At 34.2% G+C, this 22469-nt stretch overlaps 1 protein-coding gene, 6 non-coding genes and 10 pseudogenes across 7 annotated transcripts; all 17 read left to right on the forward strand.

Annotated features, from left to right (window-relative positions):
* Nucleotides 1–1388: 1388 nt before the first annotated feature.
* On the forward strand, nucleotides 1389–1631 carry LOC136077352 (U2 spliceosomal RNA; annotated as a pseudogene).
* A 177-nt stretch (nucleotides 1632–1808) lies between these two features.
* Nucleotides 1809–1977, forward strand: LOC136077578 (U2 spliceosomal RNA; annotated as a pseudogene).
* A 1675-nt stretch (nucleotides 1978–3652) lies between these two features.
* Nucleotides 3653–3849, forward strand: LOC136077316 (U2 spliceosomal RNA). Its single transcript, XR_010637015.1, has one exon. It is a non-coding gene; the product is annotated as a U2 spliceosomal RNA (small nuclear RNA).
* Nucleotides 3850–4100: 251 nt separating this feature from the next.
* LOC136077482 (U2 spliceosomal RNA) lies at nucleotides 4101–4235 on the forward strand (annotated as a pseudogene).
* Nucleotides 4236–5039: 804 nt separating this feature from the next.
* LOC136075921 (probable ATP-dependent helicase PF08_0048) lies at nucleotides 5040–6243 on the forward strand. Its single transcript, XM_065789367.1, has 2 exons — nucleotides 5040–5222; nucleotides 5410–6243. Exons 1-2 carry the CDS (start codon nucleotides 5040–5042, stop codon nucleotides 6241–6243), a joined length of 1017 nt encoding a protein of 338 aa, XP_065645439.1.
* Nucleotides 6244–6659: 416 nt separating this feature from the next.
* Nucleotides 6660–6837, forward strand: LOC136077302 (U2 spliceosomal RNA; annotated as a pseudogene).
* A 174-nt stretch (nucleotides 6838–7011) lies between these two features.
* LOC136077461 (U2 spliceosomal RNA) lies at nucleotides 7012–7208 on the forward strand. The gene has a single exon (XR_010637078.1). It is a non-coding gene; the product is annotated as a U2 spliceosomal RNA (small nuclear RNA).
* A 1885-nt stretch (nucleotides 7209–9093) lies between these two features.
* LOC136077408 (U2 spliceosomal RNA) lies at nucleotides 9094–9290 on the forward strand. The gene has a single exon (XR_010637054.1). It is a non-coding gene; the product is annotated as a U2 spliceosomal RNA (small nuclear RNA).
* Nucleotides 9291–9464: 174 nt separating this feature from the next.
* Nucleotides 9465–9580, forward strand: LOC136077524 (U2 spliceosomal RNA; annotated as a pseudogene).
* Nucleotides 9581–11147: 1567 nt separating this feature from the next.
* On the forward strand, nucleotides 11148–11359 carry LOC136077375 (U2 spliceosomal RNA; annotated as a pseudogene).
* A 174-nt stretch (nucleotides 11360–11533) lies between these two features.
* On the forward strand, nucleotides 11534–11691 carry LOC136077477 (U2 spliceosomal RNA; annotated as a pseudogene).
* A 1703-nt stretch (nucleotides 11692–13394) lies between these two features.
* On the forward strand, nucleotides 13395–13624 carry LOC136077430 (U2 spliceosomal RNA; annotated as a pseudogene).
* Nucleotides 13625–13798: 174 nt separating this feature from the next.
* On the forward strand, nucleotides 13799–13989 carry LOC136077233 (U2 spliceosomal RNA). The gene has a single exon (XR_010636953.1). It is a non-coding gene; the product is annotated as a U2 spliceosomal RNA (small nuclear RNA).
* Nucleotides 13990–14163: 174 nt separating this feature from the next.
* LOC136077347 (U2 spliceosomal RNA) lies at nucleotides 14164–14355 on the forward strand. Its single transcript, XR_010637030.1, has one exon. It is a non-coding gene; the product is annotated as a U2 spliceosomal RNA (small nuclear RNA).
* Nucleotides 14356–19753: 5398 nt separating this feature from the next.
* On the forward strand, nucleotides 19754–19963 carry LOC136077314 (U2 spliceosomal RNA; annotated as a pseudogene).
* Nucleotides 19964–20137: 174 nt separating this feature from the next.
* On the forward strand, nucleotides 20138–20329 carry LOC136077161 (U2 spliceosomal RNA). Its single transcript, XR_010636875.1, has one exon. It is a non-coding gene; the product is annotated as a U2 spliceosomal RNA (small nuclear RNA).
* A 174-nt stretch (nucleotides 20330–20503) lies between these two features.
* LOC136077483 (U2 spliceosomal RNA) lies at nucleotides 20504–20638 on the forward strand (annotated as a pseudogene).
* The last annotated feature ends 1831 nt before the right edge of the window (nucleotides 20639–22469 follow it).

Here is a 22469-nt window from a genome sequence, read left to right on the forward strand (position 1 = left end):
CATATAAAAACTACATAAATAATGGATTTTATAAAGATCATGGTAGAAACTGGGTCAAGCATACCGGCTTAAGAATACTAGGCATAACATTTAATACTGGACCTTGCCATTCAGCAACAATAAATTGGAAAGAAACTATAGCAAAATTAAAAAAAAAACACTAGCATCTTTAAATACAGAAACGTATCACTGAGATGCAAAGGAATATTTTTAAATACCCTGGCACTTTCGAAGATATGGTACTTAGCCAACGTTTTCCCACTAAATAAAATCTTTGAAAATAAAATAAAAAAAAAAATTCTCGATCTACTTGTGGCAAAGTGAATATGCCGAGCCCATCAAGAGCGTGAAATTCTTTACCTTCCAACTATAAATGGAGGTTTAGGACTAATTGATCCAGCTAAACAAAGTATCTCACTCAGGATAAAACATCTTCTACAGATGCAACATGTCGAAAACCCTCATGAAAGCCTTTACCTCCAAAAATATTTACTTGCCACCTCGCTACTAAAACTTGCAAACCAAAGTTATAAACAATGGAATTTTTTAATACTAAATAATTATCCTAAAACATTAAACAGTCCTCCCTTCTATTATCGTGATATTGTGGATGTCCTGGAAAAAAAAATGAACACCTATTCCTACTAAAAAAAAAATCGTCGCGCAACATATATAAGACACTCTTAAATAATGAAAATAATACTTACATAAAAAAAGTACAAACATATTGGGAAGATAAATTGCAAAAACAACTGCCTTGGAGAACCATATGGCTAAGATCTTTTAGCAACCGTATGCCCAAGGCCCAAGTCAAAATACTCAGTGGAGAATGTTGCAAAATAGTCTCCCCACAATGGAAAAACTACGGCTATGGAGGAAGTATAGAGGACGAGGTAGTTCACTCTGTAGGAGTTGTGGTCTACCAGAAACAACGCTGCATCCCAGTACATCCTGTAAGATAGCGAGGACAGTGTGGAGCAAACTTAAAGTAGTATACAAAACATTGCAACCAACGCAACCATTTAATATAGTCCATACTGTTCTATTAACTGATATCGACGAATTTAATTGGGACAGTATAAAGGCAAAAATAATAACGACCATCACAAATATCACTACTACGGAGCTATGGAGAGCACGAAATATGAAAATAAAAGAAAATAAAACCATAAAACCAAAAACCATAGTTGAAAATATAAAACGAGAACTAAAGTACATATGGGATGTAAAATATAAAAAACATCAAAGATTGAATGACATAAAAAACTTCCATAAAAAATACTCCTTTAACAATGCAATTAGTCAGGCAAACTCTGACAAGTTAGTTTTTAATCTATAAAGCAATAAGATGTGATCTCAACTTCTCGTTTTTTCGATTTCTTCGCATTTCCGCTTTTCGTTTATGTTTTGATCACCAAAGATAAAAATTAAGAAAAAAGTTAAAAAATTAAAAAAAAAAAAAAAAAAAAAAAAAGTATCTGTTCTTATCAGTTTAATATCTGGTACGCCGGCACAGTCCGGCTCATATATTAATCTGATTTTTGGCATTAGGTCATGGGATCATAGGTTTACCTTGCCCTGACCACGGGTTTCCTCGGCTTTGCACTACTGCTGAGCGCGGCCCAGATTGGAAAAAAGAAAATATCTTCACTTTCAGAGTGTCTAACATCGCTAATGGTCTCTAGCTGCTGCTGCTGATGATGCTGCTGATGATGACGACGACGAAAATGATTAGACGTTCTAATTCAGACCACAAGCACATTCTGTCGAAGACGGCGTCAGTCCGACTATGTCTGCAGTGTTCAGTTATCGCTTCTCCGCCTAATGGCTAAGATCAAGTGTAGTATCTGTTCTTGATTTTTAGTCATTAGGTGTTTAATTGGGCTAGTGATTGCTTTCGGTGAGGTCTACGTGCCTCTTAGTGTGTATTAAGAAGTTTACCCTACCTCTGCAACGGGTTGCCTGGGAGCAAACTTTAGTTTGTTGAAGGTTGTGTGAACTATTAGAGTGTTTTTGAGTGACCGAGAGGAAAAAGAGTAGTTAGTACACGTAGTGTATTACTAGTATGAATACACAGTCATTAGAAATTGATACGGACAACATAGGCAGTATTGCCACCACTAAAAGCTATTGTCAAGCTATTAAATCATCGAACCAACCGATTAAGTACAGCGTTTTAAGTAGGACTCTTTTGTGTCATAAGACTCAAAATTGTTCTAGAGCTTGATATTCTGTCGGCTATCGAAGATGCAGGTCTAGATGATGATCTGGAGGCATTTATGATTCGTAACGGAACTATGATTGAGCTGGTCATGAAATCCGACAGAGCAAAATCGTTGCTCCAAGATAAAGGTCTTTGTGTTAACGGTGTAATACATCGTTTTCATAACTCAACTCCAACTCGAAATATTAGCAAACGTATTGCGGGATCCGTTATTGGATTACCTCTAGAAAAAAGTGATCTTTCCAGTCGGGAAAGCGCTTGAAGACTTAGGCTATGGTAAACATATTCACACAAGACGAGTGTTTAAAAAAACACCAAAGAATAAAACACCGTACTTTTCTGGCATTTTAGTTGTCATTATTGACAACATCTTAAAACCAATTCCTCGAAACCTAAGACTAAGGGGATATAATCTTAGAATCGTCTATACAGGACAAGATCAACCAAAAGCTAATCTAAACGAAACACAAAAAACACCATTAACTGATAGAGTAGAGAAGGAATCAACGGAAAGTAAAATCGGACCTGAAATAGAGAAAAAAGAACTAAATGAAACATTAATTAATAAAGAAAAAATCAACTGTAAACATAGAAACAGCGGAACCAGAAAGGAGCAAATCCAAATGATTTAGCACCTCAAAGTACTAAAAGTGAAAACAATATCACAACTGAAAGAGGAGTTATGGATAATATATCAACAGAAGATTTAGAAGAAGGAGAAATTACCATACTTGAAGAACTTGAGGACATGAACCATTTAGAAATAGTAGAATTTAACTGGAAAGCTTTTAAAAATTTTGACAGATATAACTGCTCCGAAGAAGAATTAAATAAACTAAAGAGGTATAAAAAGGCTGAGTGGGACGAGTACGAGTCAGAGCGTCGTAACTACAGAGCACTAGAAAAAAAGCAACAAAGAAAGGGATGTTGACGCCAATTTCTTTTAAAGCTATGGATTCGGGCGAAATGTATTCTTATAATAAAGAATTTAAAAACTATTACGAAGAAGACTATTCAACTGACGATGAAGAAAAATACGTAGCACATAAAAAAGCGGAATGGGATCAACGAAGAAAAGAATTTACTATGTTTATTAAAGACCACGAAAAAAAAGAAAAGGAAAGACAGAATAAATTACAACTAAATCTAATAAAAAAAGAAAAAAAACAAAAACTGATTGAATAAACTATAACCTATTTTAATTATATATTAAACTATTCCAAAACGTATTACAAATATAATAAAACAAAATAATACCTGTAACAATTGTTATTAAGTCATCTCCTAGAAATACTTTTTAAACTCTTGATAACTCAGTAAAAGTAAAATAAAATGAAAACAAAAATAAAAATATAAAACACAAAAACAAAATATAAAACCCTAAAATTTAAACAATAAACAAAAAATAAAAAATTAAAACTGCCTTCTAACGCCTTGGACTTGTAGGTAGTTAAAAAAAAAAAAAAAAGTATCTGTTCTTATCAGTTTAATATCTGGTACACCGGCACAGTCCGGCTTATATATTAATCTGATTTTTGGCATTAGGTCATGGGATCATAGGTTTACCTTGCCCTGACCACGGGTTGCCTCGGCTTTGCACTACTGCTGAGCGCGGCCCAGATTGGAAAAAAGAAAATATCTTCACTTTCAGAGTGTCTAACATCGCTAATGGTCTCAGCTGCTGCTGCTGATGATGCTACTGATGATGACGACGACGAAAATGATTAGACGTTCTAATTCAAACCACAAGTACATTGTTGAAGACGGCGTCAGTCCGACTATGTCTGCAGTGTTCAGTTATCGCTTCTCGGCCTAATGGCTAAGATCAAGTGTAGTATCTGTTCTTATCTTATATCTTATATAGTATCTGTATCTTATCGCTTCTCGGCCTAATGGCTAAGATCAAGTGTAGTATCTGTTCTTATCTTAGTTTAATTAGGCGAGCTAGTGATCCTAACTAGTATATAGAAGGTCTACTGGCCTTCTGAGTGTTTAGTGAGTATTACCTTGCGCCTTCCACGGGTTGCAAGGACGAGTGATATAAGAGTGTACTGGTTCCTTTATTTAGTGTATTGAGTGACTGAGAGATTGTAGAGATCGTAGATCTCAGTGAGTTAAAGAGAGTGTGAGTTTAAAGAGGTTGATTAGACCTCATTAGAGGTCTACTGGCCTCAGAGCGTCCGAGTAGCTAAGAGTGTATTATATTGTTAGTACTATTTACCATGTTACAAATCGACCCAAAAACGTCAATGGAGGTAGTTACTGATATTGGTGTTGCTACAGCCCAAACTATTGTTAATGCACAGGCTGCTTATAAAACCTATGCCCAAGTTACAACAAACAACAACTACATTAACGACCACAAATCCCTTAAAAATACCCTTTTGTGTAAAGTCCAATTTAAAGTTAGTGACAACGATTTTCTATTAGCTATTGAAGAGGCAGGATATGACAAATATCTATTTGGTTATGAACAAATTAGAAATGGCTCAGTTATCGAAATTGTTATGAAAAATGATTTAATTAAACATATAATTCTTGAAAAAGGTATTAATATCAATGGTGTAAAACATCCCTCTACCCCTCTACCCAAGCAGGAATATCAACAAAAGAGTGACAATATCAATACTAGGTTTGCCAATAGAAGAAAGCAATTTTCCAGCTGGGAAGTACCTCGAGGAGCTGGGATATGGAAGGCACTTACGAACTAAGCCTTTACTAAGAAGTACACCTAAAAACAAAACGCCATATTATTCCGGTATTATAGTCGTGATTATGGACAACCTTCAAAAGCCATTCCTTATCATTAACTTAAATGGTTATGAAGTTAGGGCAATTTACAACGGTCAAGAAGATGTGGGAAGACCACAAAAAAAAATATACAACTAACCAACAAAAAGATCCAAACGATTTTAACAAACCATCTAATAATAATCGCTTGGACACAACTTATGTAGAAGTTGAAAATCCAAATCACATTATAATAAATGAAAGCACGGTAATGAAAACGAAGTAAATAAATATAAAGAGAAAGTACAAACACAAACATTAGAAACGGCTACAGAATCCCAACTGAAAACAACTCTCGAAAGAAGAACAACGAACGATTTGGATACAAGTAAAACCAACGAAGTCAAAAAGGTAGCAGATAAATAAACACGACAGGATAAGAGGATAGTCTCAAGGATGATAATGAAGATGATGATAATAGTAATGATGGCGATGATAGTAAAGATAGGAATGATTATAAAGGTAAAGATGATAGTAAAGATGACGATGGAAAAAATGATGACGATGATAGTAAAAATGGCAATGAAAGTAAAGATAATGATGATAGTAAGGATAGCGATGAAAATAGTGATGGCGATGGTAGTAAAGATGACGATGATAGCAAAGATGGCAATCCTAGTAAGGATAAAGATAATAGTAAAGATGATAACGATAGTAAAGATAAAGATGATAGTAAAGATGATAATAATAGTAAAGTTAATGCTGATAGTCAAGACGACCATGATTGTAATGATAATAATAGCAATAATGAAAGTAGTGAGGACGAATGTGAAGTGCCTGATGAATTTTTAAAATTGTACCACTTAGACAAAGTGGATTATAATTGGAAACTTTTTAAGAACTTTGATAGACTAAACTGCAGTGAAGAAGAACTGAAAAAATTTAAAGTGTATAAAAAATATGAATGGGTACAATATGAAAGAGCTGTAGGCATGTACAAATCATTTGAAAAAAGAACTGATCAACTTATTCCAATTGCATTTCAGCAAATGGATTCAGGTGATATGTATTCATACAACATGAAAGAATTCAAAAACGTTAATAGAAACACGGAGGATGAAACCTTAAGAAATAGATATATAGCCTGTAGAAAAGCGGAGTGGGATCAAAGGAGAAAGGAATATTCACAGTTTCATCCTGACCATGAAAAAAAACAAGAAGAGCGTGCACTTAAAAAACAAATCTACCAATCTAAAAAAGCAAAACTAACACCAAAAGCTGAAAGTTAAAAATCTTTGAACAGCAGACAAAGTTATTTTACCAACCAAAAATGTAAAAACAGAAACAAAAGTATATCAAAAAAAAATTAAAAAAATAAAATTGAAAAAAAAAAAAAAAAAAATACGACTAAACCATAATAAGACATCCATTAATATTTAAAAACAAAAGTCTTATGTATTAAAGAGTCACATTAAAGAACTACTCAAATAGGACTTGAAAGACAAAAATACAAAACTTAAAAATCCGAATTAAACTAAAAATACAAAACACTAAAACAAAAAACAAAAATATAAAAAATGAAACTAGAAAACAAAATATAAAACATAAAACTAAAAAAATAAATAAAAAATATAAAACAAAAACTGCCATCTAGGGCCCTGTGTAAGTCTGGTTTCAGCAACAGGTCACTCTAGTTGGTTGGTATATAAAATAAAAAAAAAAAAAAGTATCTGTTCTTATCAGTTTAATATCTGGTACGCCGGCACAGTCCGGCTCATATATTAATCTGATTTTTGGCATTAGGTCATGGGATAATAGGTTTACCTTGCCCTGACCACGGGTTGCCTCGGCTTTGCACTACTGCTGAGCGCGGCCCAGATTGGAAAAAAGAAAATATCTTCACTTTCAGAGTGTCTAACATCGCTAATGGTCTCAGCTGCTGCTGCTGATGATGCTGCTGATGATGACGACGACGAAAATGATTAGACGTTCTAATTCAAACCACAAGTACATTGTTGAAGACGGCGTCAGTCCGACTATGTCTGCAGTGTTCAGTTATCGCTTCTCGGCCTAATGGCTAAGATCAAGTGTAGTATCTGTTCTTATCTTAGTTTAATTAGGCGAGCTAGTGATCCATACTGTATAAAGGTCGTACTGGCCTTCTGAATATGTATTGAGTGTTACCTTGCTACCTCCACGGGTTGCAAGGCCAAGATTTTCTGAAAAAAGTTTTCGGACTTTTAGTTTATTTTTTGAGTGGTTGAGAGTTTTATAGAGATCGTAGATCAGCGAGTTTTTTGAGTGTGAGTGAGTTTAAGAAAGAGCTTGGTTAGACCTCTTATGAGATCTACTTGCCTCTGAGTGGCTGAGAATATAATATATACAGGTAGAACTATTTTGCCATGCTACGAGTCAAGATCCAAGAAATACCATGGAAATAGATACAGAAATAGCGGCTGCTACAGCCCAGAACAAATGCTCTATTCAAGCTGCAAATAAAACCTATGCACAAGCAGCAACCAATAACGATAACGCATACGACTATAGCGCCCTAAATAATACTCTCTTATGTAAGGTTAACGCTAAAATTAGCGACAACGATTTCTTAGTTGCTATTGAAGAGGCCGGATATGATAAATACCTATTCGGATACCAACAAATCCGTAACGGCTCAATAATTGAGATCGTTATGAAAAACGACAAAATTAAAAAAACGATTCTTGAAAAAGGATTAAATATTAATGGTGTAAACCACCGATTCTACCAATCTACTCCATCGAGAAACATTAGTAAAAAGGTAACTGTTTCCATCCTCGGGTTACCAATTGAAAAAAGTAACTATCCTGCTGGTAAATTTCTAGAGCAGCTCGGATACGGAAAACATATTAGAACTAAACCTATATTTAAAAAAACACCAAACAACAAAACGCTCTATTACTCCGGTATCATAGTTGCGATTATGGACAAAATAGACAAACCAATCCCAAGGTTTATAAAACTGAATGGGTATGAGGTTAGGGCAATCTACAACGGCCAGGAAGATGTGGGAAAGCCTCAAAACAAAGTAAACAAAAATCAGAAAAACGAAGACAAATTTGTTTGCAAATCACCTAGTAGCATTCCCCAAGTTATACCACCTCTAGGAACACAAAATCAGAACATTATTAAAACGACCGAGGATAAGGAAATAGAAAAGGAAACGAATGAACATGAGAAGAATTTAGAAATACAAATAACAGTAGAAAATATAGCACTTCAGGCAGCAAACGAAAACAAATTTAGTAAAAACGATAAAGATAATAGCGAAGTCGATGAAAGAAATGAAGATGATAATGAACAGGATAGTAGTAAAGTAAGTGATATAGCTAAGAATAAAGATGTCGATGGCCAAAGTGAAAAAGATGTCTTCAGCAAAGAAGATGACAATCTGGACAACGTTGAAATACCTACAGAATATAGACACATGTCACATATAGACAAAGTCAATTATAACTGGAAGACCTTTAAAAATTTTGACCGACTAAACTGTAGCAAGGAAGAATTACTAAAATTCAGAGCCTTTAAGAAACTCGAATGGGAACAATATAACACTGCAAAAATGAATAAATATAAATCACTCAAAGACCTAGAAAAAAAAATAGGAAAACTTACACCACTTGGTTTCGAAAAAATGGACTCCAGTGAAATATACTCATTTAATATGAAAGAATTTAAAAATTTTAACATCAATACCGCAAATATAAATGAAAAGACAAAATATATTGCTTGTAAGAGAGCAGAATGGAAACAACGAAAAAAGGAATTTTTCCAATATATTAAAGATCATGAAAGAAAACAAGAAGAACGTAATTTAAAAAAGCAAAAGTATCAAGCCAAGAGAGCAAAAATAACACCTTAAGAAGAAAATTAAAAAGCAACATTTAATAAAAAACAATTTTAAAGAAAACAATTAAAAAGTATTAAACAAAAAATTATAATGTTATAGTTGCACATTCAACAGTCTGCATTAACATTATTTAACTTAAAAATATATCAACAAAAATAAAAATATAAAATTAACAAAACATAATAAAAATATATAACAATTAAAACAAAAATAAAAAATATAAAATAAATAATCAACCTACTAGGCCCTTGGACTAGTTGGTAGATGAAATAAAAAAAAAAAAAAAAAAAAAAGTATCTGTTATTATCAGTTTAATATCTGGTACGCCGGCACAGTCCGGCTCATATATTAATCTGATTCTTGGCATTAGGTCATGGGATCATAGGTTTACCTTGCCCTGACCACGGGTTGCCTCGGCTTTGCACTACTGCTGAGCGCGGCCCAGATTGGAAAAAAGAAAATATCTTCACTTTCATAGTGTCTAACATCGTGAACGGCTCGAGCTGCTGCTGCTGATGATGCTGCTGATGATGACGACGACAAAAATGATTAGACGTTCTAATTCAAACCACAAGTACATTGTTGAAGACGGCGTCAGTCCGACTATGTCTGCAGTGTTCAGTTATCGCTTCTCGGCCTAATGGCTAAGATCAAGTGTAGTATCTGTTCTTTTGAGTGACCGAGAGGAAAAAGAGTAGTTAGTACACGTAGTGTATTACTAGTATGAATACAAAGTCATTAGAAATTGATACGGACAACATAGGCAGTATTGCCACCACTAAAAGCTATTGTCAAGCTATTAAATCATCGAACCAACCGATTAAGTACAGCGTTTTAAGTAGGACTCTTTTGTGTCATAAGACTCAAAATTGTTCAGAGTCTGATATTCTGTCGGCTATCGAAGATGCAGGTCTAGATGATGATCTGGAGAGATTCCAGATTATTCGTAACGGAACTATGATTGAGCTGGTCATGAAATCCGACAGAGCAAAATCGTTGCTCCAAGATAAAGGTCTTTGTGTTAACGGTGTAATACATCGTTTTCATAACTCAACTCCAACTCGAAATATTAGCAAACGTATTGCGGTATCCGTTATTGGATTACCTCTAGAAAAAAAGGAGTTTCCAGTCGGGAAAGCGCTTGAAGACTTAGGCTATGGTAAACATATTTACACAAGACCAGTGTTTAAAAAAACACCAAAGAATAAAACACCGTACTTTTCTGGCATTTTAGTTGTCATTATTGACAACATCTTAAAACCAATTCCTCGAAACCTAAGACTAAGGGGATATAATCTTAGAATCGTCTATACAGGACAAGATCAACCAAAAGCTAATCTAAACGAAACACAAAAAACACCATTAACTGATAGAGTAGAGAAGGAATCAACGGAAAGTAAAATCGGACCTGAAATAGAGAAAAAAGAACTAAATGAAACATTAATTAATAAAGAAAATTCAACTGTAAACATAGAAACAGCGGAACCAATAAAGGTAGCAAATCCAAATGATTTAGCACCTCAAAGTACTAAAAGTGAAAACAATATCACAACTGAAAGAGGTGTTATGGATAATATATCAACAGAAGATTTAGAAGAAGGAGAAATCACCATACTTGAAGAACTTGAGGACATGAACCATTTAGAAATAGTAGAATTTAACTGGAAAGCTTTTAAAAATTTTGACAGATATAACTGCTCCGAAGAAGAATTAAATAAACTAAAGAGGTATAAAAAGGCTGAGTGGGACGAGTACGAGTCAGAGCGTCGTAACTACAGAGCACTAGAAAAAAAGCAACAAAGAAAGGGATGTTGACGCCAATTTCTTTTAAAGCTATGGATTCAGGCGAAATGTATTCTTATAATAAAAAAGAATTTAAAAACTATTACGAAGAAGACTATTCAACTGATGATGAAGAAAAATACGTAGCACATAAAAAAGCGGAATGGGATCAACTAAGAAAAGAATTTACTAATGTTGGATTAAAAACCACGAAAAAAACAAAAGGAAAGACAGAATAAATTACAACTAAATCTAATTAAAAAAGAAAAAAGGCAAAAACTGATTGAATAAACTATAACCTATTTTAATTATATATTAAACTATTCCAAAACGTATTACAAATATAATAAAACAAAATAATAACTGTAACAATTGTTATTAAGTCATCTCCTAGAGATACTTTCTAAACTCTTAATAACTCAGTAAAACTAAAATAAAATGAAAACAAAAATAAAAATATAAAACACAAAAACAAAATATAAAACCATAAAATTTAAATAATAAACAAAAAATATAAAATTAAAACTGCCTTCTAACGCCTTGGACTAGTAGGTAGTTAAACAAAACAAAAAAAACAAAAGTATCTGTTCGTATCAGTTTAATATCTGGTACGCCGGCACAGTCCGGCTCATATATTAATCTGATTTTTGGCATTAGGTCATGGGATCATAGGTTTACCTTGCCCTGACCACGGGTTGCCTCGGCTTTGCACTACTGCTGAGCGCGGCCCAGATTGGAAAAAAGAAAATATCTTCACTTTCAGAGTGTCTAACATCGCTAATGGTTCTAGCTGCTGCTGCTGATGATGCTGCTGATGATGACGACGACGAAAATGATTAGACGTTCTAATTCAAACCACAAGTACATTGTTGAAGACGGCGTCAGTCCGACTATGTCTGCAGTGTTCAGTTATCGCTTCTCGGCCTAATGGCTAAGATCAAGTGTAGTATCTGTTCTTGATTCTTGATCTTGGTCATACAACTGAGCTAGTGATCACCTTTAGTGAGGTCTACGTGCCTCATTAGTGATTGCTAAGGGTTTACCTTACCCCTTCAACGGGTTGCCGGTACGGCACTTTTAGATTGGAGTGGTTTAAGGGAGATTGAGTGTTAGTGAATATTGAGTGTGTTATGAGTGTTAGGAGGTCTACTGGCCTTCAGAGTGACAGAGAGGTTATTTATACGTTGAGTATAAACTAATCATGACTTTAAAAAGTCCATTAACGTTAAACTTACCGGACAATAATGTCCAATTTAAAAGCTATGCTCAAGCAACATCTTCGAAAACGAATGAGTTTACTAGCTTAAAAAAACACACTGCTTACTAACATCGAGAAAAATATAACTCAAGACGACATTCTTACAGCAATTGAAGATGTTGAACTTGATAAAGACCTGGAAGGTTTTCAAATAATACGAAACGGGACTATGATGGAAATTGTTATGAAAACGGAAAAGGCAAAACATTTCCTTCAAGAGAAGGGGCTTACTATTAATGGTCTACACCACCGTTTTTATAATTCCACTCCTACTAGGAATATTAGTAAACGAGTGGCTGTGTCCGTGATAGGCCTTCCACTTCAAAAGAAGTTCTTTCCCGTCGGGAAAGCGTTAGAAGAGTTAGGCTATGGAAAACACATACATACTAGACCGGTGTTTAGACACACGCCTAAAAATAAGACGCCATATTATTCAGGGATAATAGTAGCTGTCATGGACAATCTTGAGCAGCCAATACCAAAGCAAATAAAACTGAATGGGTACAATGTGAGAGCAATCTATACCGGACAGGAGGAAGCAGGAAGTGTACCAAGGGAAGAAAAACCTATCGAAGATTTAAATGAAAAAGCACAACCAAGTAATGAAACAATCAAAGAAGTAGAGGAACAACCCGTAGATATGAGTATAGTTCAGAGTATTAGTGAATCACCCGTAGAGTGTTTAGTTTTAAAGTGCGATAAACAAGAGTATACAGAAAAAATTATAAAAGATAATCCTAAAGTAACGAATGAAACTGAAGAAGTATGCACACCAACAAGTACCAAAAAAGTCAAACTATCAATTATTACCGAAACCATCACACATAATCAAAACAGACAAAAATATAACAGTGAAGAAGACGTAGAGGAAGTAGTTAACATACCATCCGAAGAAATAAATTTAGAACAAACGATAGAAAACCATTACTATGATAATAGACACGTAAGAAAAGAAATAGATGTATCCGGAATTGAACTACCAAAAGAATTTGAAACCATGAGTTACCACGATTTATGGTGTTTTAACGCAAACTTCTTTAACGGATTTAACAAAAATAGGTGCAGTGAAGAAGATCTAAAAAGGTATGTTCGATATCGAAGAGCTGAGTACGAAAAAGAAAAACTTGAAAGACGACAGGAATATGAGGAACAAAAATTAGCAAAACGAAAGTTATATGAAGAAGAAAAATTAGCTAGACGGAAGGCAATGGAGGATGCTAAACAGAAACAAAATAAAAATCCAAAAACTTTTATAAATAACCGAGATGAATGGTATTGAAAAATGTCTCAGAAAAACAAAAATAAAAAATAAAAAACCATTGAAATTTACAAAAATAAATTTCTAAGCTTAAATAAAAATTATAAAACTATACTAAAAACCAAACAAATATCTATACTTATCTAAAAAAATATACATATATATAACTTTATAATAAGTGGCTATGTAGCTATATTAAATACCTTTAATAAGGCAATAAAAAATATTTACATATCCAAACAAATAAAAAATAAACCTATCTTCTAGGATCCTGTGTAAGCCTGATATCAGCTGCAGGTAACCCGTCAGAATAAAAAAAAAAAAAAAAAAGTATCGTCTTCTTATCAGTTTAATATCTGGTACGCCGGCACAGTCCGGCTCATATATTAATCTGATTTTTGGCATTAGGTCATGGGATCAGGTATACCTTGCCCTGACCACGGGTTGCCTCGGCTTTGCACTACTGCTGAGCGCGGCCCAGATTGGAAAAAAGAAAATATCTTCACTTTCAGAGTGTCTAACATCGCTAATGGTCTCAGCTGCTGCTGCTAATGATGCTGCTGATGATGACGACGACGAAAATGATTAGACGTTCTAATTCAAACCACAAGTACATTGTTGAAGACGGCGTCAGTCCGACTATGTCTGCAGTGTTCAGTTATCGCTTCTCGGCCTAATGGCTAAGATCAAGTGTAGTATCTGTTCTTATCAGTTTAATATCTGGTACGCCGGCACAGTCCGGCTCATATATTAATCTGATTTTTGGCATTAGGTCATGGGATCATAGGTTTACCTTGCCCTGACATGGGTTGCCTCGGCTTTGCACTACTGCTGAGCGCGGCCCAGATTGGAAAAAAGAAAATATCTTCACTTTCAGAGTGTCTAACATCGCTAATGGTCTCAGCTGCTGCTGCTGATGATGCTGCTGATGATGACGACGACGAAAATGATTAGACGTTCTAATTCAAACCACAAGTACATTGTTGAAGACGGCGTCAGTCCGACTATGTCTGCAGTGTTCAGTTATCGCTTCTCGGCCTAATGGCTAAGATCAAGTGTAGTATCTGTTCTTATCAGTTTAATATCTGGTACGCCGGCACAGTCCGGCTCATATATTAATCTGATTTTTGGCATTAGGTCATGGGATCATAGGTTTACCTTGCCCTGACCACGGGTTGCCTCGGCTTTGCACTACTGCTGAGCGCGGCCCAGATTGGAAAAAAGAAAATATCTTCACTTTCAGAGTGTCTAACATCGCTAATGGTCTCAGCTGCTGCTGCTGATGATGCTGCTGATGATGACGACGACGAAAATGATTAGACGTTCTAATTCAAACCACAAGTACATTGTTGAAGACGGCGTCAGTCCGACTATGTCTGCAGTGTTCAGTTATCGCTTCTCGGCCTAATGGCTAAGATCGGGTACCGGTTTTAGAGGAGACAGCGTTCTTTATATAAATACCTATGAGTATTTATATTTTCTAAGGCTTATTGGCTTATAGTATAGTTTAGTATAGTTTTTCACATTAATTTGTTATAAATCAAACTAGTTTTTTTTTTTTTTTTACTACTAGCCTCTAGTGATTTTATACGCTAGAGACTTTATATAATTATAACACCAAAAATGTTAAAACTTGCGCAAGAAAAAATGGATTTTAACGCAATCGGGAGTATGACGCGTTCATATGCCCAAGTTATAAAACCAACACAACCAAAACAACATCTTAGGCAATTAAATAAGACTTTACTTAGTGAACTACAACACCAGTTGAACATCGAAGATGTGCTTATAGCTTTAGAGGAAAACGAATTAGATAAGGATATTGATGGAGTTCAGCTAATAAGGAATGATTCAATTATTGAATTAACATTAAAAAATGACATAACAAAAAACAAACTGCTAGAAATGGGACTGGATATTAAAGGTTTCCACCATCGCTTTACTAATTCAACCCCTACCAGACATCCGAGCGAGCGTGTTACTGTGTCTGTGTTGGGTCTACCTCTAGAATATAAAGGATTTATTGTCGGGGAAGCTTTGGAGAAGTTAGGCCACGGGAAACAGCACCCACTCCCGATCCGTAATGAAAGCAACTCCAAAGAACAAAACTCAATACTACACGGGTATTTTAACAGCGGTTATGGATAAAATCGAAAAACCCATACCCAAAATATTGAAATAGAGGGATATAAAGTTAGAATCATATATACTGGACAGGAAAACAACCCTGCTATGAAAAATAATTCCACAAATAGCACTTATGATGTTAATAATAAAGATGAACCTAAATTAACTGGGACGGAGATCAAAAACCAACTAACCTCCCAAAATGAAACCACTGAGTGTATAACAATAAACGAAAAAGAAAAAGAAAATTATATAAACACAAAGGAGTCTTGGGAAAACCTCCAACCTGAGAAAACAAATCTAAACTTTGAATATAAAATGCCTAAATACGATAACAATCTTACTCAAAGCATGGATGTGATACAAAGCAAAAAGCTTAATCTTGAAATTAATGAAAATAAGAAAGTGGAAGAAGTAGACACACCCCGTCCAGAAATTAACCAAAATGAAGATATGGAACAAGATGAAACTTGCGTAGATGCCCAAGAAAAGGCACTGAAAAGAAAAACAACTCAGCTTGACTCAAAAATGTTAACTTTAAAAAAATCCAATATAGACTCTAATATTAATTCGGAAAGGAAATGTCCCGAAATAAACCCAAAATATGAACACAAGATTAGTACCCAATATCAAATAAATAATAATAATAAACTAAATGATATGGAAATATAAAATTTAAAAAAAAATATATATATATATTTATACAAATAAAAATATAAAACTTTTAAAAGCCAATAAAAATAAAAAATCCATAAAAAACAAAATAAAAAAAAATAAAAAAATTTAGGTTTTAGTCATGGCAATCAAAATTATCTCTTTTAATGTAAACGGTTTAAATAATGATTGTAAGAGACACAATGTTATAAATTTTTTCCTAAATGTAGACTGCGACCTGATATGTATGCAAGAAACTCACTGCACCATAGAAAAACAAAACCTTTGGACAAAGGAATGGAAAGCTAAAAGTGGAGGTTCTGCAATATGGAACAACGAAAATGCAAAGGAACGTGGTGTAGCGATCCTTAGTAAACATGAAAGCCCTTTTAGTGAAATCTCTCGTGACAAAAATGGAAGGATCCTGGCAGCTAACGTCAAACTTAACAAACTGTATATAAGGATAATAAATATTTACGGCAGGTAACCAGGAAAAAGAATTCTTCTTCGGCTCATTAAATAAACATGTCCGAAACTCTAACTTTCTTTTTCTCGTTGGAGACTTTAACATGGTCGAAAACCCATCCCTTGATAGAGATGGAGGAGACCAGCTAAATAAAAACAATACCCTAGGGAAAGTTAATCTAAACAATTTTACTGAAAACCACAACTTAATAGATCTAATTCGTAAAACAAACCCTATAAAAAAAGAGTACACATTTGAAAAGAAAGATAAGTCCTATAGGAGTCGTATTGATCGAATCTATAGTTCAGTAAACAAGAAAACACAAATAAAAATTAGTATTATTGACCCGAAACTAAGTGACCATCGAGCTTTGCTTTGCCAATACCCTGCGGAAACACATAATGAAAAAGGTCCAGGTTACTGGCATCTAAACACAACTTTACTAACAGATAGCCAGTTTAAGGAGAACCTTAAACTTGATTTTGAAAAATTTAAAGAAGAAAAACATCTATATGAGAATAGTAACCAATGGTGGGACATAGTGAAACATCAAATTAAATCCGTAGCAATTGGCATCTCATCCATAAAACAAAAAGAAAAATATCGAAAAAAATTTTACCTTGAAAGAATGATTGAGTCTGAAAAACAAAACCTAAACCCAAACAAAGAAAAAATTAAACAACTTAAAACTGAACTGAAAGAGCTCTCTTTTCACTATGGTATATTTATAAGAACAAAGCAAACAATAATTGAAGATAATGAAAAACCGTCTAGAATTCTATTTCATTTGGAAAGAAACAATCAAATTAAAAAAACAATTACAGAAATCAAAAATGATGACCACTTATACACCGATACTGAAAATATTCTTAAGTTAACAAGAAAATACTATAAAACCCTATTTAAAAAACAAGAACTCTGCATAAAAAAACAAAAATCTTTCCTGTCATGCATTAACAACCCCTTAACTAAAGAGCAAAACGCTTATCTGAACATCGACTTCAGCAAAGAAGAGCTTCTAAATGCAGCATTATCTCTAAAAAAAGGAAAAACCCCCGGTATAGATGGACTTCCTGTAGAGTTGTACCAAGAGTACTGGGACATCTATGGGGAAGAATTCACTCAACTTGCAAACAAAAATATTTTCGAAACAAGTGATGGACTTTCCTGGTCACAAAGATCAGCTCTAATATGCCTCTTACCAAAAGGTGGAGATCTATCAGATTTAAAGAACTGGCGTCCAATATCTTTGCTATGTAGTGATTACAAAATTATCACCAAAGCCTTAGCCATAAGATTATCAAAAGTTCTGAACACTATTCTTGGCACCTCACAAACATGCTCCGTTCCTGGCCGGAATATATTCTCTAACATATTTCTGGTCAGAGACCTTATTCAATACACAAATGATAAAAACATCAAAAGCTTTATTCTTACAATAGATCAAGAAAAAGCTTTTGATAAAATTGATCGAAACTTTCTAATACAAGTTTTAGAAAAATATAATTTAGGAAAAAAATTCACAAATGCAATAAAACAAACGCTAAAAAATAACCAATCGTTAATATATAACAACGGGTTCATGAGTAAACCATTCCCAATCAATAAAGGTGTCAGGCAGGGTGATCCAATATCCTTAATGCTGTACTGCATGGCTGTCGAACCTTTAGCAATTCGATTAAGAAACAATCAAAAAATAGATGGTATTCCACTGCCTGGTACTAAATTCAAACTAAAAGTTATGCAATACGCTGATGATACCACAATGTTCATGAGTAGCTCGAATTCAGTAATTGAAGCTTTCAAAACACTAGATCAATTCCAGGAAGCTTCCGGATCTAATATAAATAAAACTAAAACCAAAGCACTGGCACTAGGAGGCTTCAATTACTTAGAATACGAAAACACAACTACTGCTTTAATGCAAACCAACTTTAACATTAATTGGTCGAATTTGTATGGTATAAAAATATTAGGTATACACTTCCATACTGACCTTGCATATACGGCCAACATAAATTGGAATATGGCCTTTGAAAATTTTCAAAAAAAAGCAAAATCCTTTAAATACCGCAATGTTTCCCTCAGATGCAAAGCAATATTCCTAAACACGCTAGCTCTGTCTAAAATTTGGTTCGTTGCAAATGTTTTTCCGACAAATATAATAACACTTAAACAAATAAAAAAAACAATATCAGCTTATATTTGGCAGAGTGAACACGCCGAACCAATTAAAAGAGACATCCTTAATTTACCAACAGATATTGGTGGACTTGGAATTCTAGACACAGAAAGGCAATGTCTAGCCCTGAGAATGAAGCACGCTTTAAACATGAAAGAATGTCAAAATCCACACGAACTCTACTACATACAAAATTACTTCTTAGCATACTCTTTTACTAAATTTGCCAAACTATATTATCCCCAATGGTTATTCCTAACAGAAAACAAATTTCCGAAATCCCTACAAGACCCACCATTCTACTATAAAGATATTATAGACACCTTTAAACTATCAAACGAAATATTTAAAATCAAAAAAATAACATCAAAAAATCTATATATCCACTTGCTGAAAGCAGAAGATAACCCAAGCATCAAAAAAGTACAAATAAAATGGGAAGTTAAACTTCAAAGGAACCTACCTTGGAAAAAAATATGGCTACAAAACTTTAAATCATATGCACAAGGCCCGTGCAAAAACACACTTTGGAGAATTCTGACAGACTCGTTACCAACTTTTGAAAAAATAAAAAAGTGGAACAAAAATCGAGGACGAGGAAACACAGCCTGTAAAGTTTGTGGTAAAAATGAGGACACATTGCACCCCTTCATTTCATGTAAGATCGCAAGAAGTGTGTGGCTAGCTTTCAAAAACATTTACGAAAAACTTATCCCAGAACAAAAGTTTAACACAGTTCATACAGTTTTTCTAATAAACACAGAAAACCTACCAAAAAACAACTTTACAGCAAAAATTGTAACAACACTAACAAATATAATCACAACGGAGCTATGGAGAGCTAGAAACAAAAATGTAAAAGAAAAAAAAACACAACATCAAAAACAATAATAGCAAAAATTAAAAACGAAATTAAATATTTATGGGAAATCAAATACAATAAATATGTCAAAATTAAACAAATCAACATATTCAATGACACATTCTGTATGAATAATGCAATAAGCAATATAAATAATAACTCTCTGGTCTTCACCATTTAGATAAATAAAAACTCTACAAATGTCAAGATATAAATAAATAAAGTTTCTTACACCATCTTAATAAATGAAAGTACAACTAATGTCACATCAAATAGTTACATTATATACATCCTATAGAATGTATTCACAATTTAATAAAAAATAAAACTTAACAAGCGACATAACAAATTAAAAAAAAAAAAAAAAAAAAAAAAAAGTATCTGTTCTTATCAGTTTAATATCTGGTACGCCGGCACAGTCCGGCTCATATATTAATCTGATTTTTGGCATTAGGTCATGGGATCATAGGTTTACCTTGCCCTGACCACGGGTTGCCTCGGCTTTGCACTACTGCTGAGCGCGGCCCAGATTGGAAAAAAGAAAATATCTTCACTTTCAGAGTGTCTAACATCGCTAATGGTCTCAGCTGCTGCTGCTGATGATGCTGCTGATGATGACGACGACGAAAATGATTAGACGTTCTAATTCAAACCACAAGTACATTGTTGAAGACGGCGTCAGTCCGACTATGTCTGCAGTGTTCAGTTATCGCTTCTCGGCCTAATGGCTAAGATCAAGTGTAGTATCTGTTCTTATCAGTTTAATATCTGGTACGCCGGCACAGTCCGGCTCATATATTAATCTGATTTTTGGCATTAGGTCATGGAATCATAGGTTTACCTTGCCCTGACCACGGGTTGCCTCGGCTTTGCACTACTGCTGAGCGCGGCCCAGATTGGAAAAAAGAAAATATCTTCACTTTCAGAGTGTCTAACATCGCTAATGGTCTCAGCTGCTGCTGCTGATGATGCTGCTGATGATGACGACGACGAAAATGATTAGACGTTCTAATTCAAACCACAAGTACATTGTTGAAGACGGCGTCAGTCCGACTATGTCTGCAGTGTTCAGTTATCGCTTCTCGGCCTAATGGCTAAGATCAAGTGTAGTATCTGTTCTTATCTTAGTTTAATTAGGCGAGCTAGTGATCCTAACTAGTATATAGAAGGTCTACTGGCCTTCTGAGTGTTTAGTGAGTATTACCTTGCGCCTTCCACGGGTTGCAAGGACGAGTGATATAAGAGTGTACTGGTTCCTTTATTTAGTGTATTGAGTCACTGAGAGATTGTAGAGATCGTAGATCTCAGTGAGTTAAAGAGAGTGTGAGTTTAAAGAGGTTGATTAGACCTCATTAGAGGTCTACTGGCCTCAGAGCGTCCGAGTAGTTAAGAGTGTATTATATAGTTAGTACTATTTACCATGTTACAAATCGACCCAAAAACGTCCATGGAGGTAGTTACTGATATTGGTGCTGCTACAGCCCAAACTATTGTTAATGCACAGGCTGCTTGTAAAACCTATGCCCAAGTTACAACAAACAACAACTACATTAACGACCACAAATCCCTTAAAAATACCCTTTTGTGTAAAGTCCAAACTAAAGTTAGTGACAACGATTTTCTATTAGCTATTGAAGAGGCAGGATATGACAAATATCTATTTGGTTATCAACAAATTAGAAATGGCTCAGTTATCGAAATTGTTATGAAAAATGATTTAATTAAACATACAATTCTTGAAAAAGGTATCAATATCAATGGTGTAAAACATCCTTTCTACCCCTCTACCCCAAACAGGAATATCAACAAAAGAGTGACAATATCAATACTAGGTTTGCCAATAGAAGAAAGCAATTTTCCAGCTGGGAAGTACCTCGAGGAGCTGGGATATGGAAGGCACTTACGAACTAAGCCTTTACTAAGAAGTACACCTAAAAACAAAACGCCATATTATTCCGGTATTATAGTCGTGATTATGGACAACCTTCAAAAGCCAATCCCTAGATTCATTAACTTAAATGGTTATGAAGTTAGGGCAATTTACAACGGTCAAGAAGATGTGGGAAGACCACAAAAAAAATATACAACTAACCAACAAAAAGATCCAAACGATTATAACAAACCATCTAATAATAATCGCTTGGACACAACTTATGTAGAAATTGAAAATCCAAATCACATTATAATAAATGAAAGCACGGTAATAGAAAACGAAGTAAATAAATATAAAGAGAAAGTACAAACACAAACATTAGAAACGGCTACAGAATCCCAACTGAAAACAAATCTCGAAAGAAGAACAACGAACGATTTGGATACAAGTAAAACCAACGAAGTCAAAAAGGTAGCAGATAAAATAAACGAACAGGATAGTGAAGAAGAGGATAGTCTCAAGGATGATAATGAAGATGATGATAATAGTAATGATGGCGATGATAGTGAAGATAGGAATGATTATAAAGATAAAGATGATAGTAAAGATGACGATGGAAAAAATGATGACGATGATAGTAAAGATGGCAATGAAAGTAAAGATAATGATGATAGTAAGGATAACGATGAAAATAGTGATGGCGATGGTAGTAAAGATGACGATGATAGGAAAGATGGCAATCCTAGTAAGGATAAAGATAATAGTAAAGATGATAACGATAGTAAAGATAAAGATGATAGTAAAGATGATAATAATAGTAAAGTTAATGCTGATAGTCAAGACGACCATGATTGTAATGATAATAATAGCAATAATGAAAGTAGTGAGGACGAATGTGAAGTGCCTGATGAATTTTTAAAATTGTACCACTTAGACAAAGTGGATTATAATTGGAAACATTTTAAGAAATTTGATAGACTGAACTGCAGTGAAGAAGAACTGAAAAAATTTAAAGTGTATAAAAAATATGAATGGGTACAATATGAAAGAGCTGTAGGCATGTACAAATCATTTGAAAAAAGAACTGATCAACTTATTCCAATTGCATTTCAGCAAATGGATTCAGGTGATATGTATTCATACAACATGAAAGAATTCAAAAACGTT

Source organism: Hydra vulgaris, chromosome 02 (genome assembly GCF_038396675.1).
Source record: "Hydra vulgaris chromosome 02, alternate assembly HydraT2T_AEP".
NCBI classification, from domain to species: domain Eukaryota; kingdom Metazoa; phylum Cnidaria; class Hydrozoa; order Anthoathecata; family Hydridae; genus Hydra; species Hydra vulgaris.

What these genes read in the sequence shown, in the direction of transcription:
- LOC136075921 (XM_065789367.1), top strand. Translation starts at nt 5,040, where the DNA reads ATGGTTATGAAGTTAGGGCAATTTACAACGGTCAAGAAGATGTGGGAA. An exon ending in TTATAATAAATGAAAGCACG is followed by an intron (nt 5,223 to 5,409) that starts GTAATGAAAACG and finishes GATAGTCTCAAG; the next exon opens with GATGATAATGAAGATGATGA.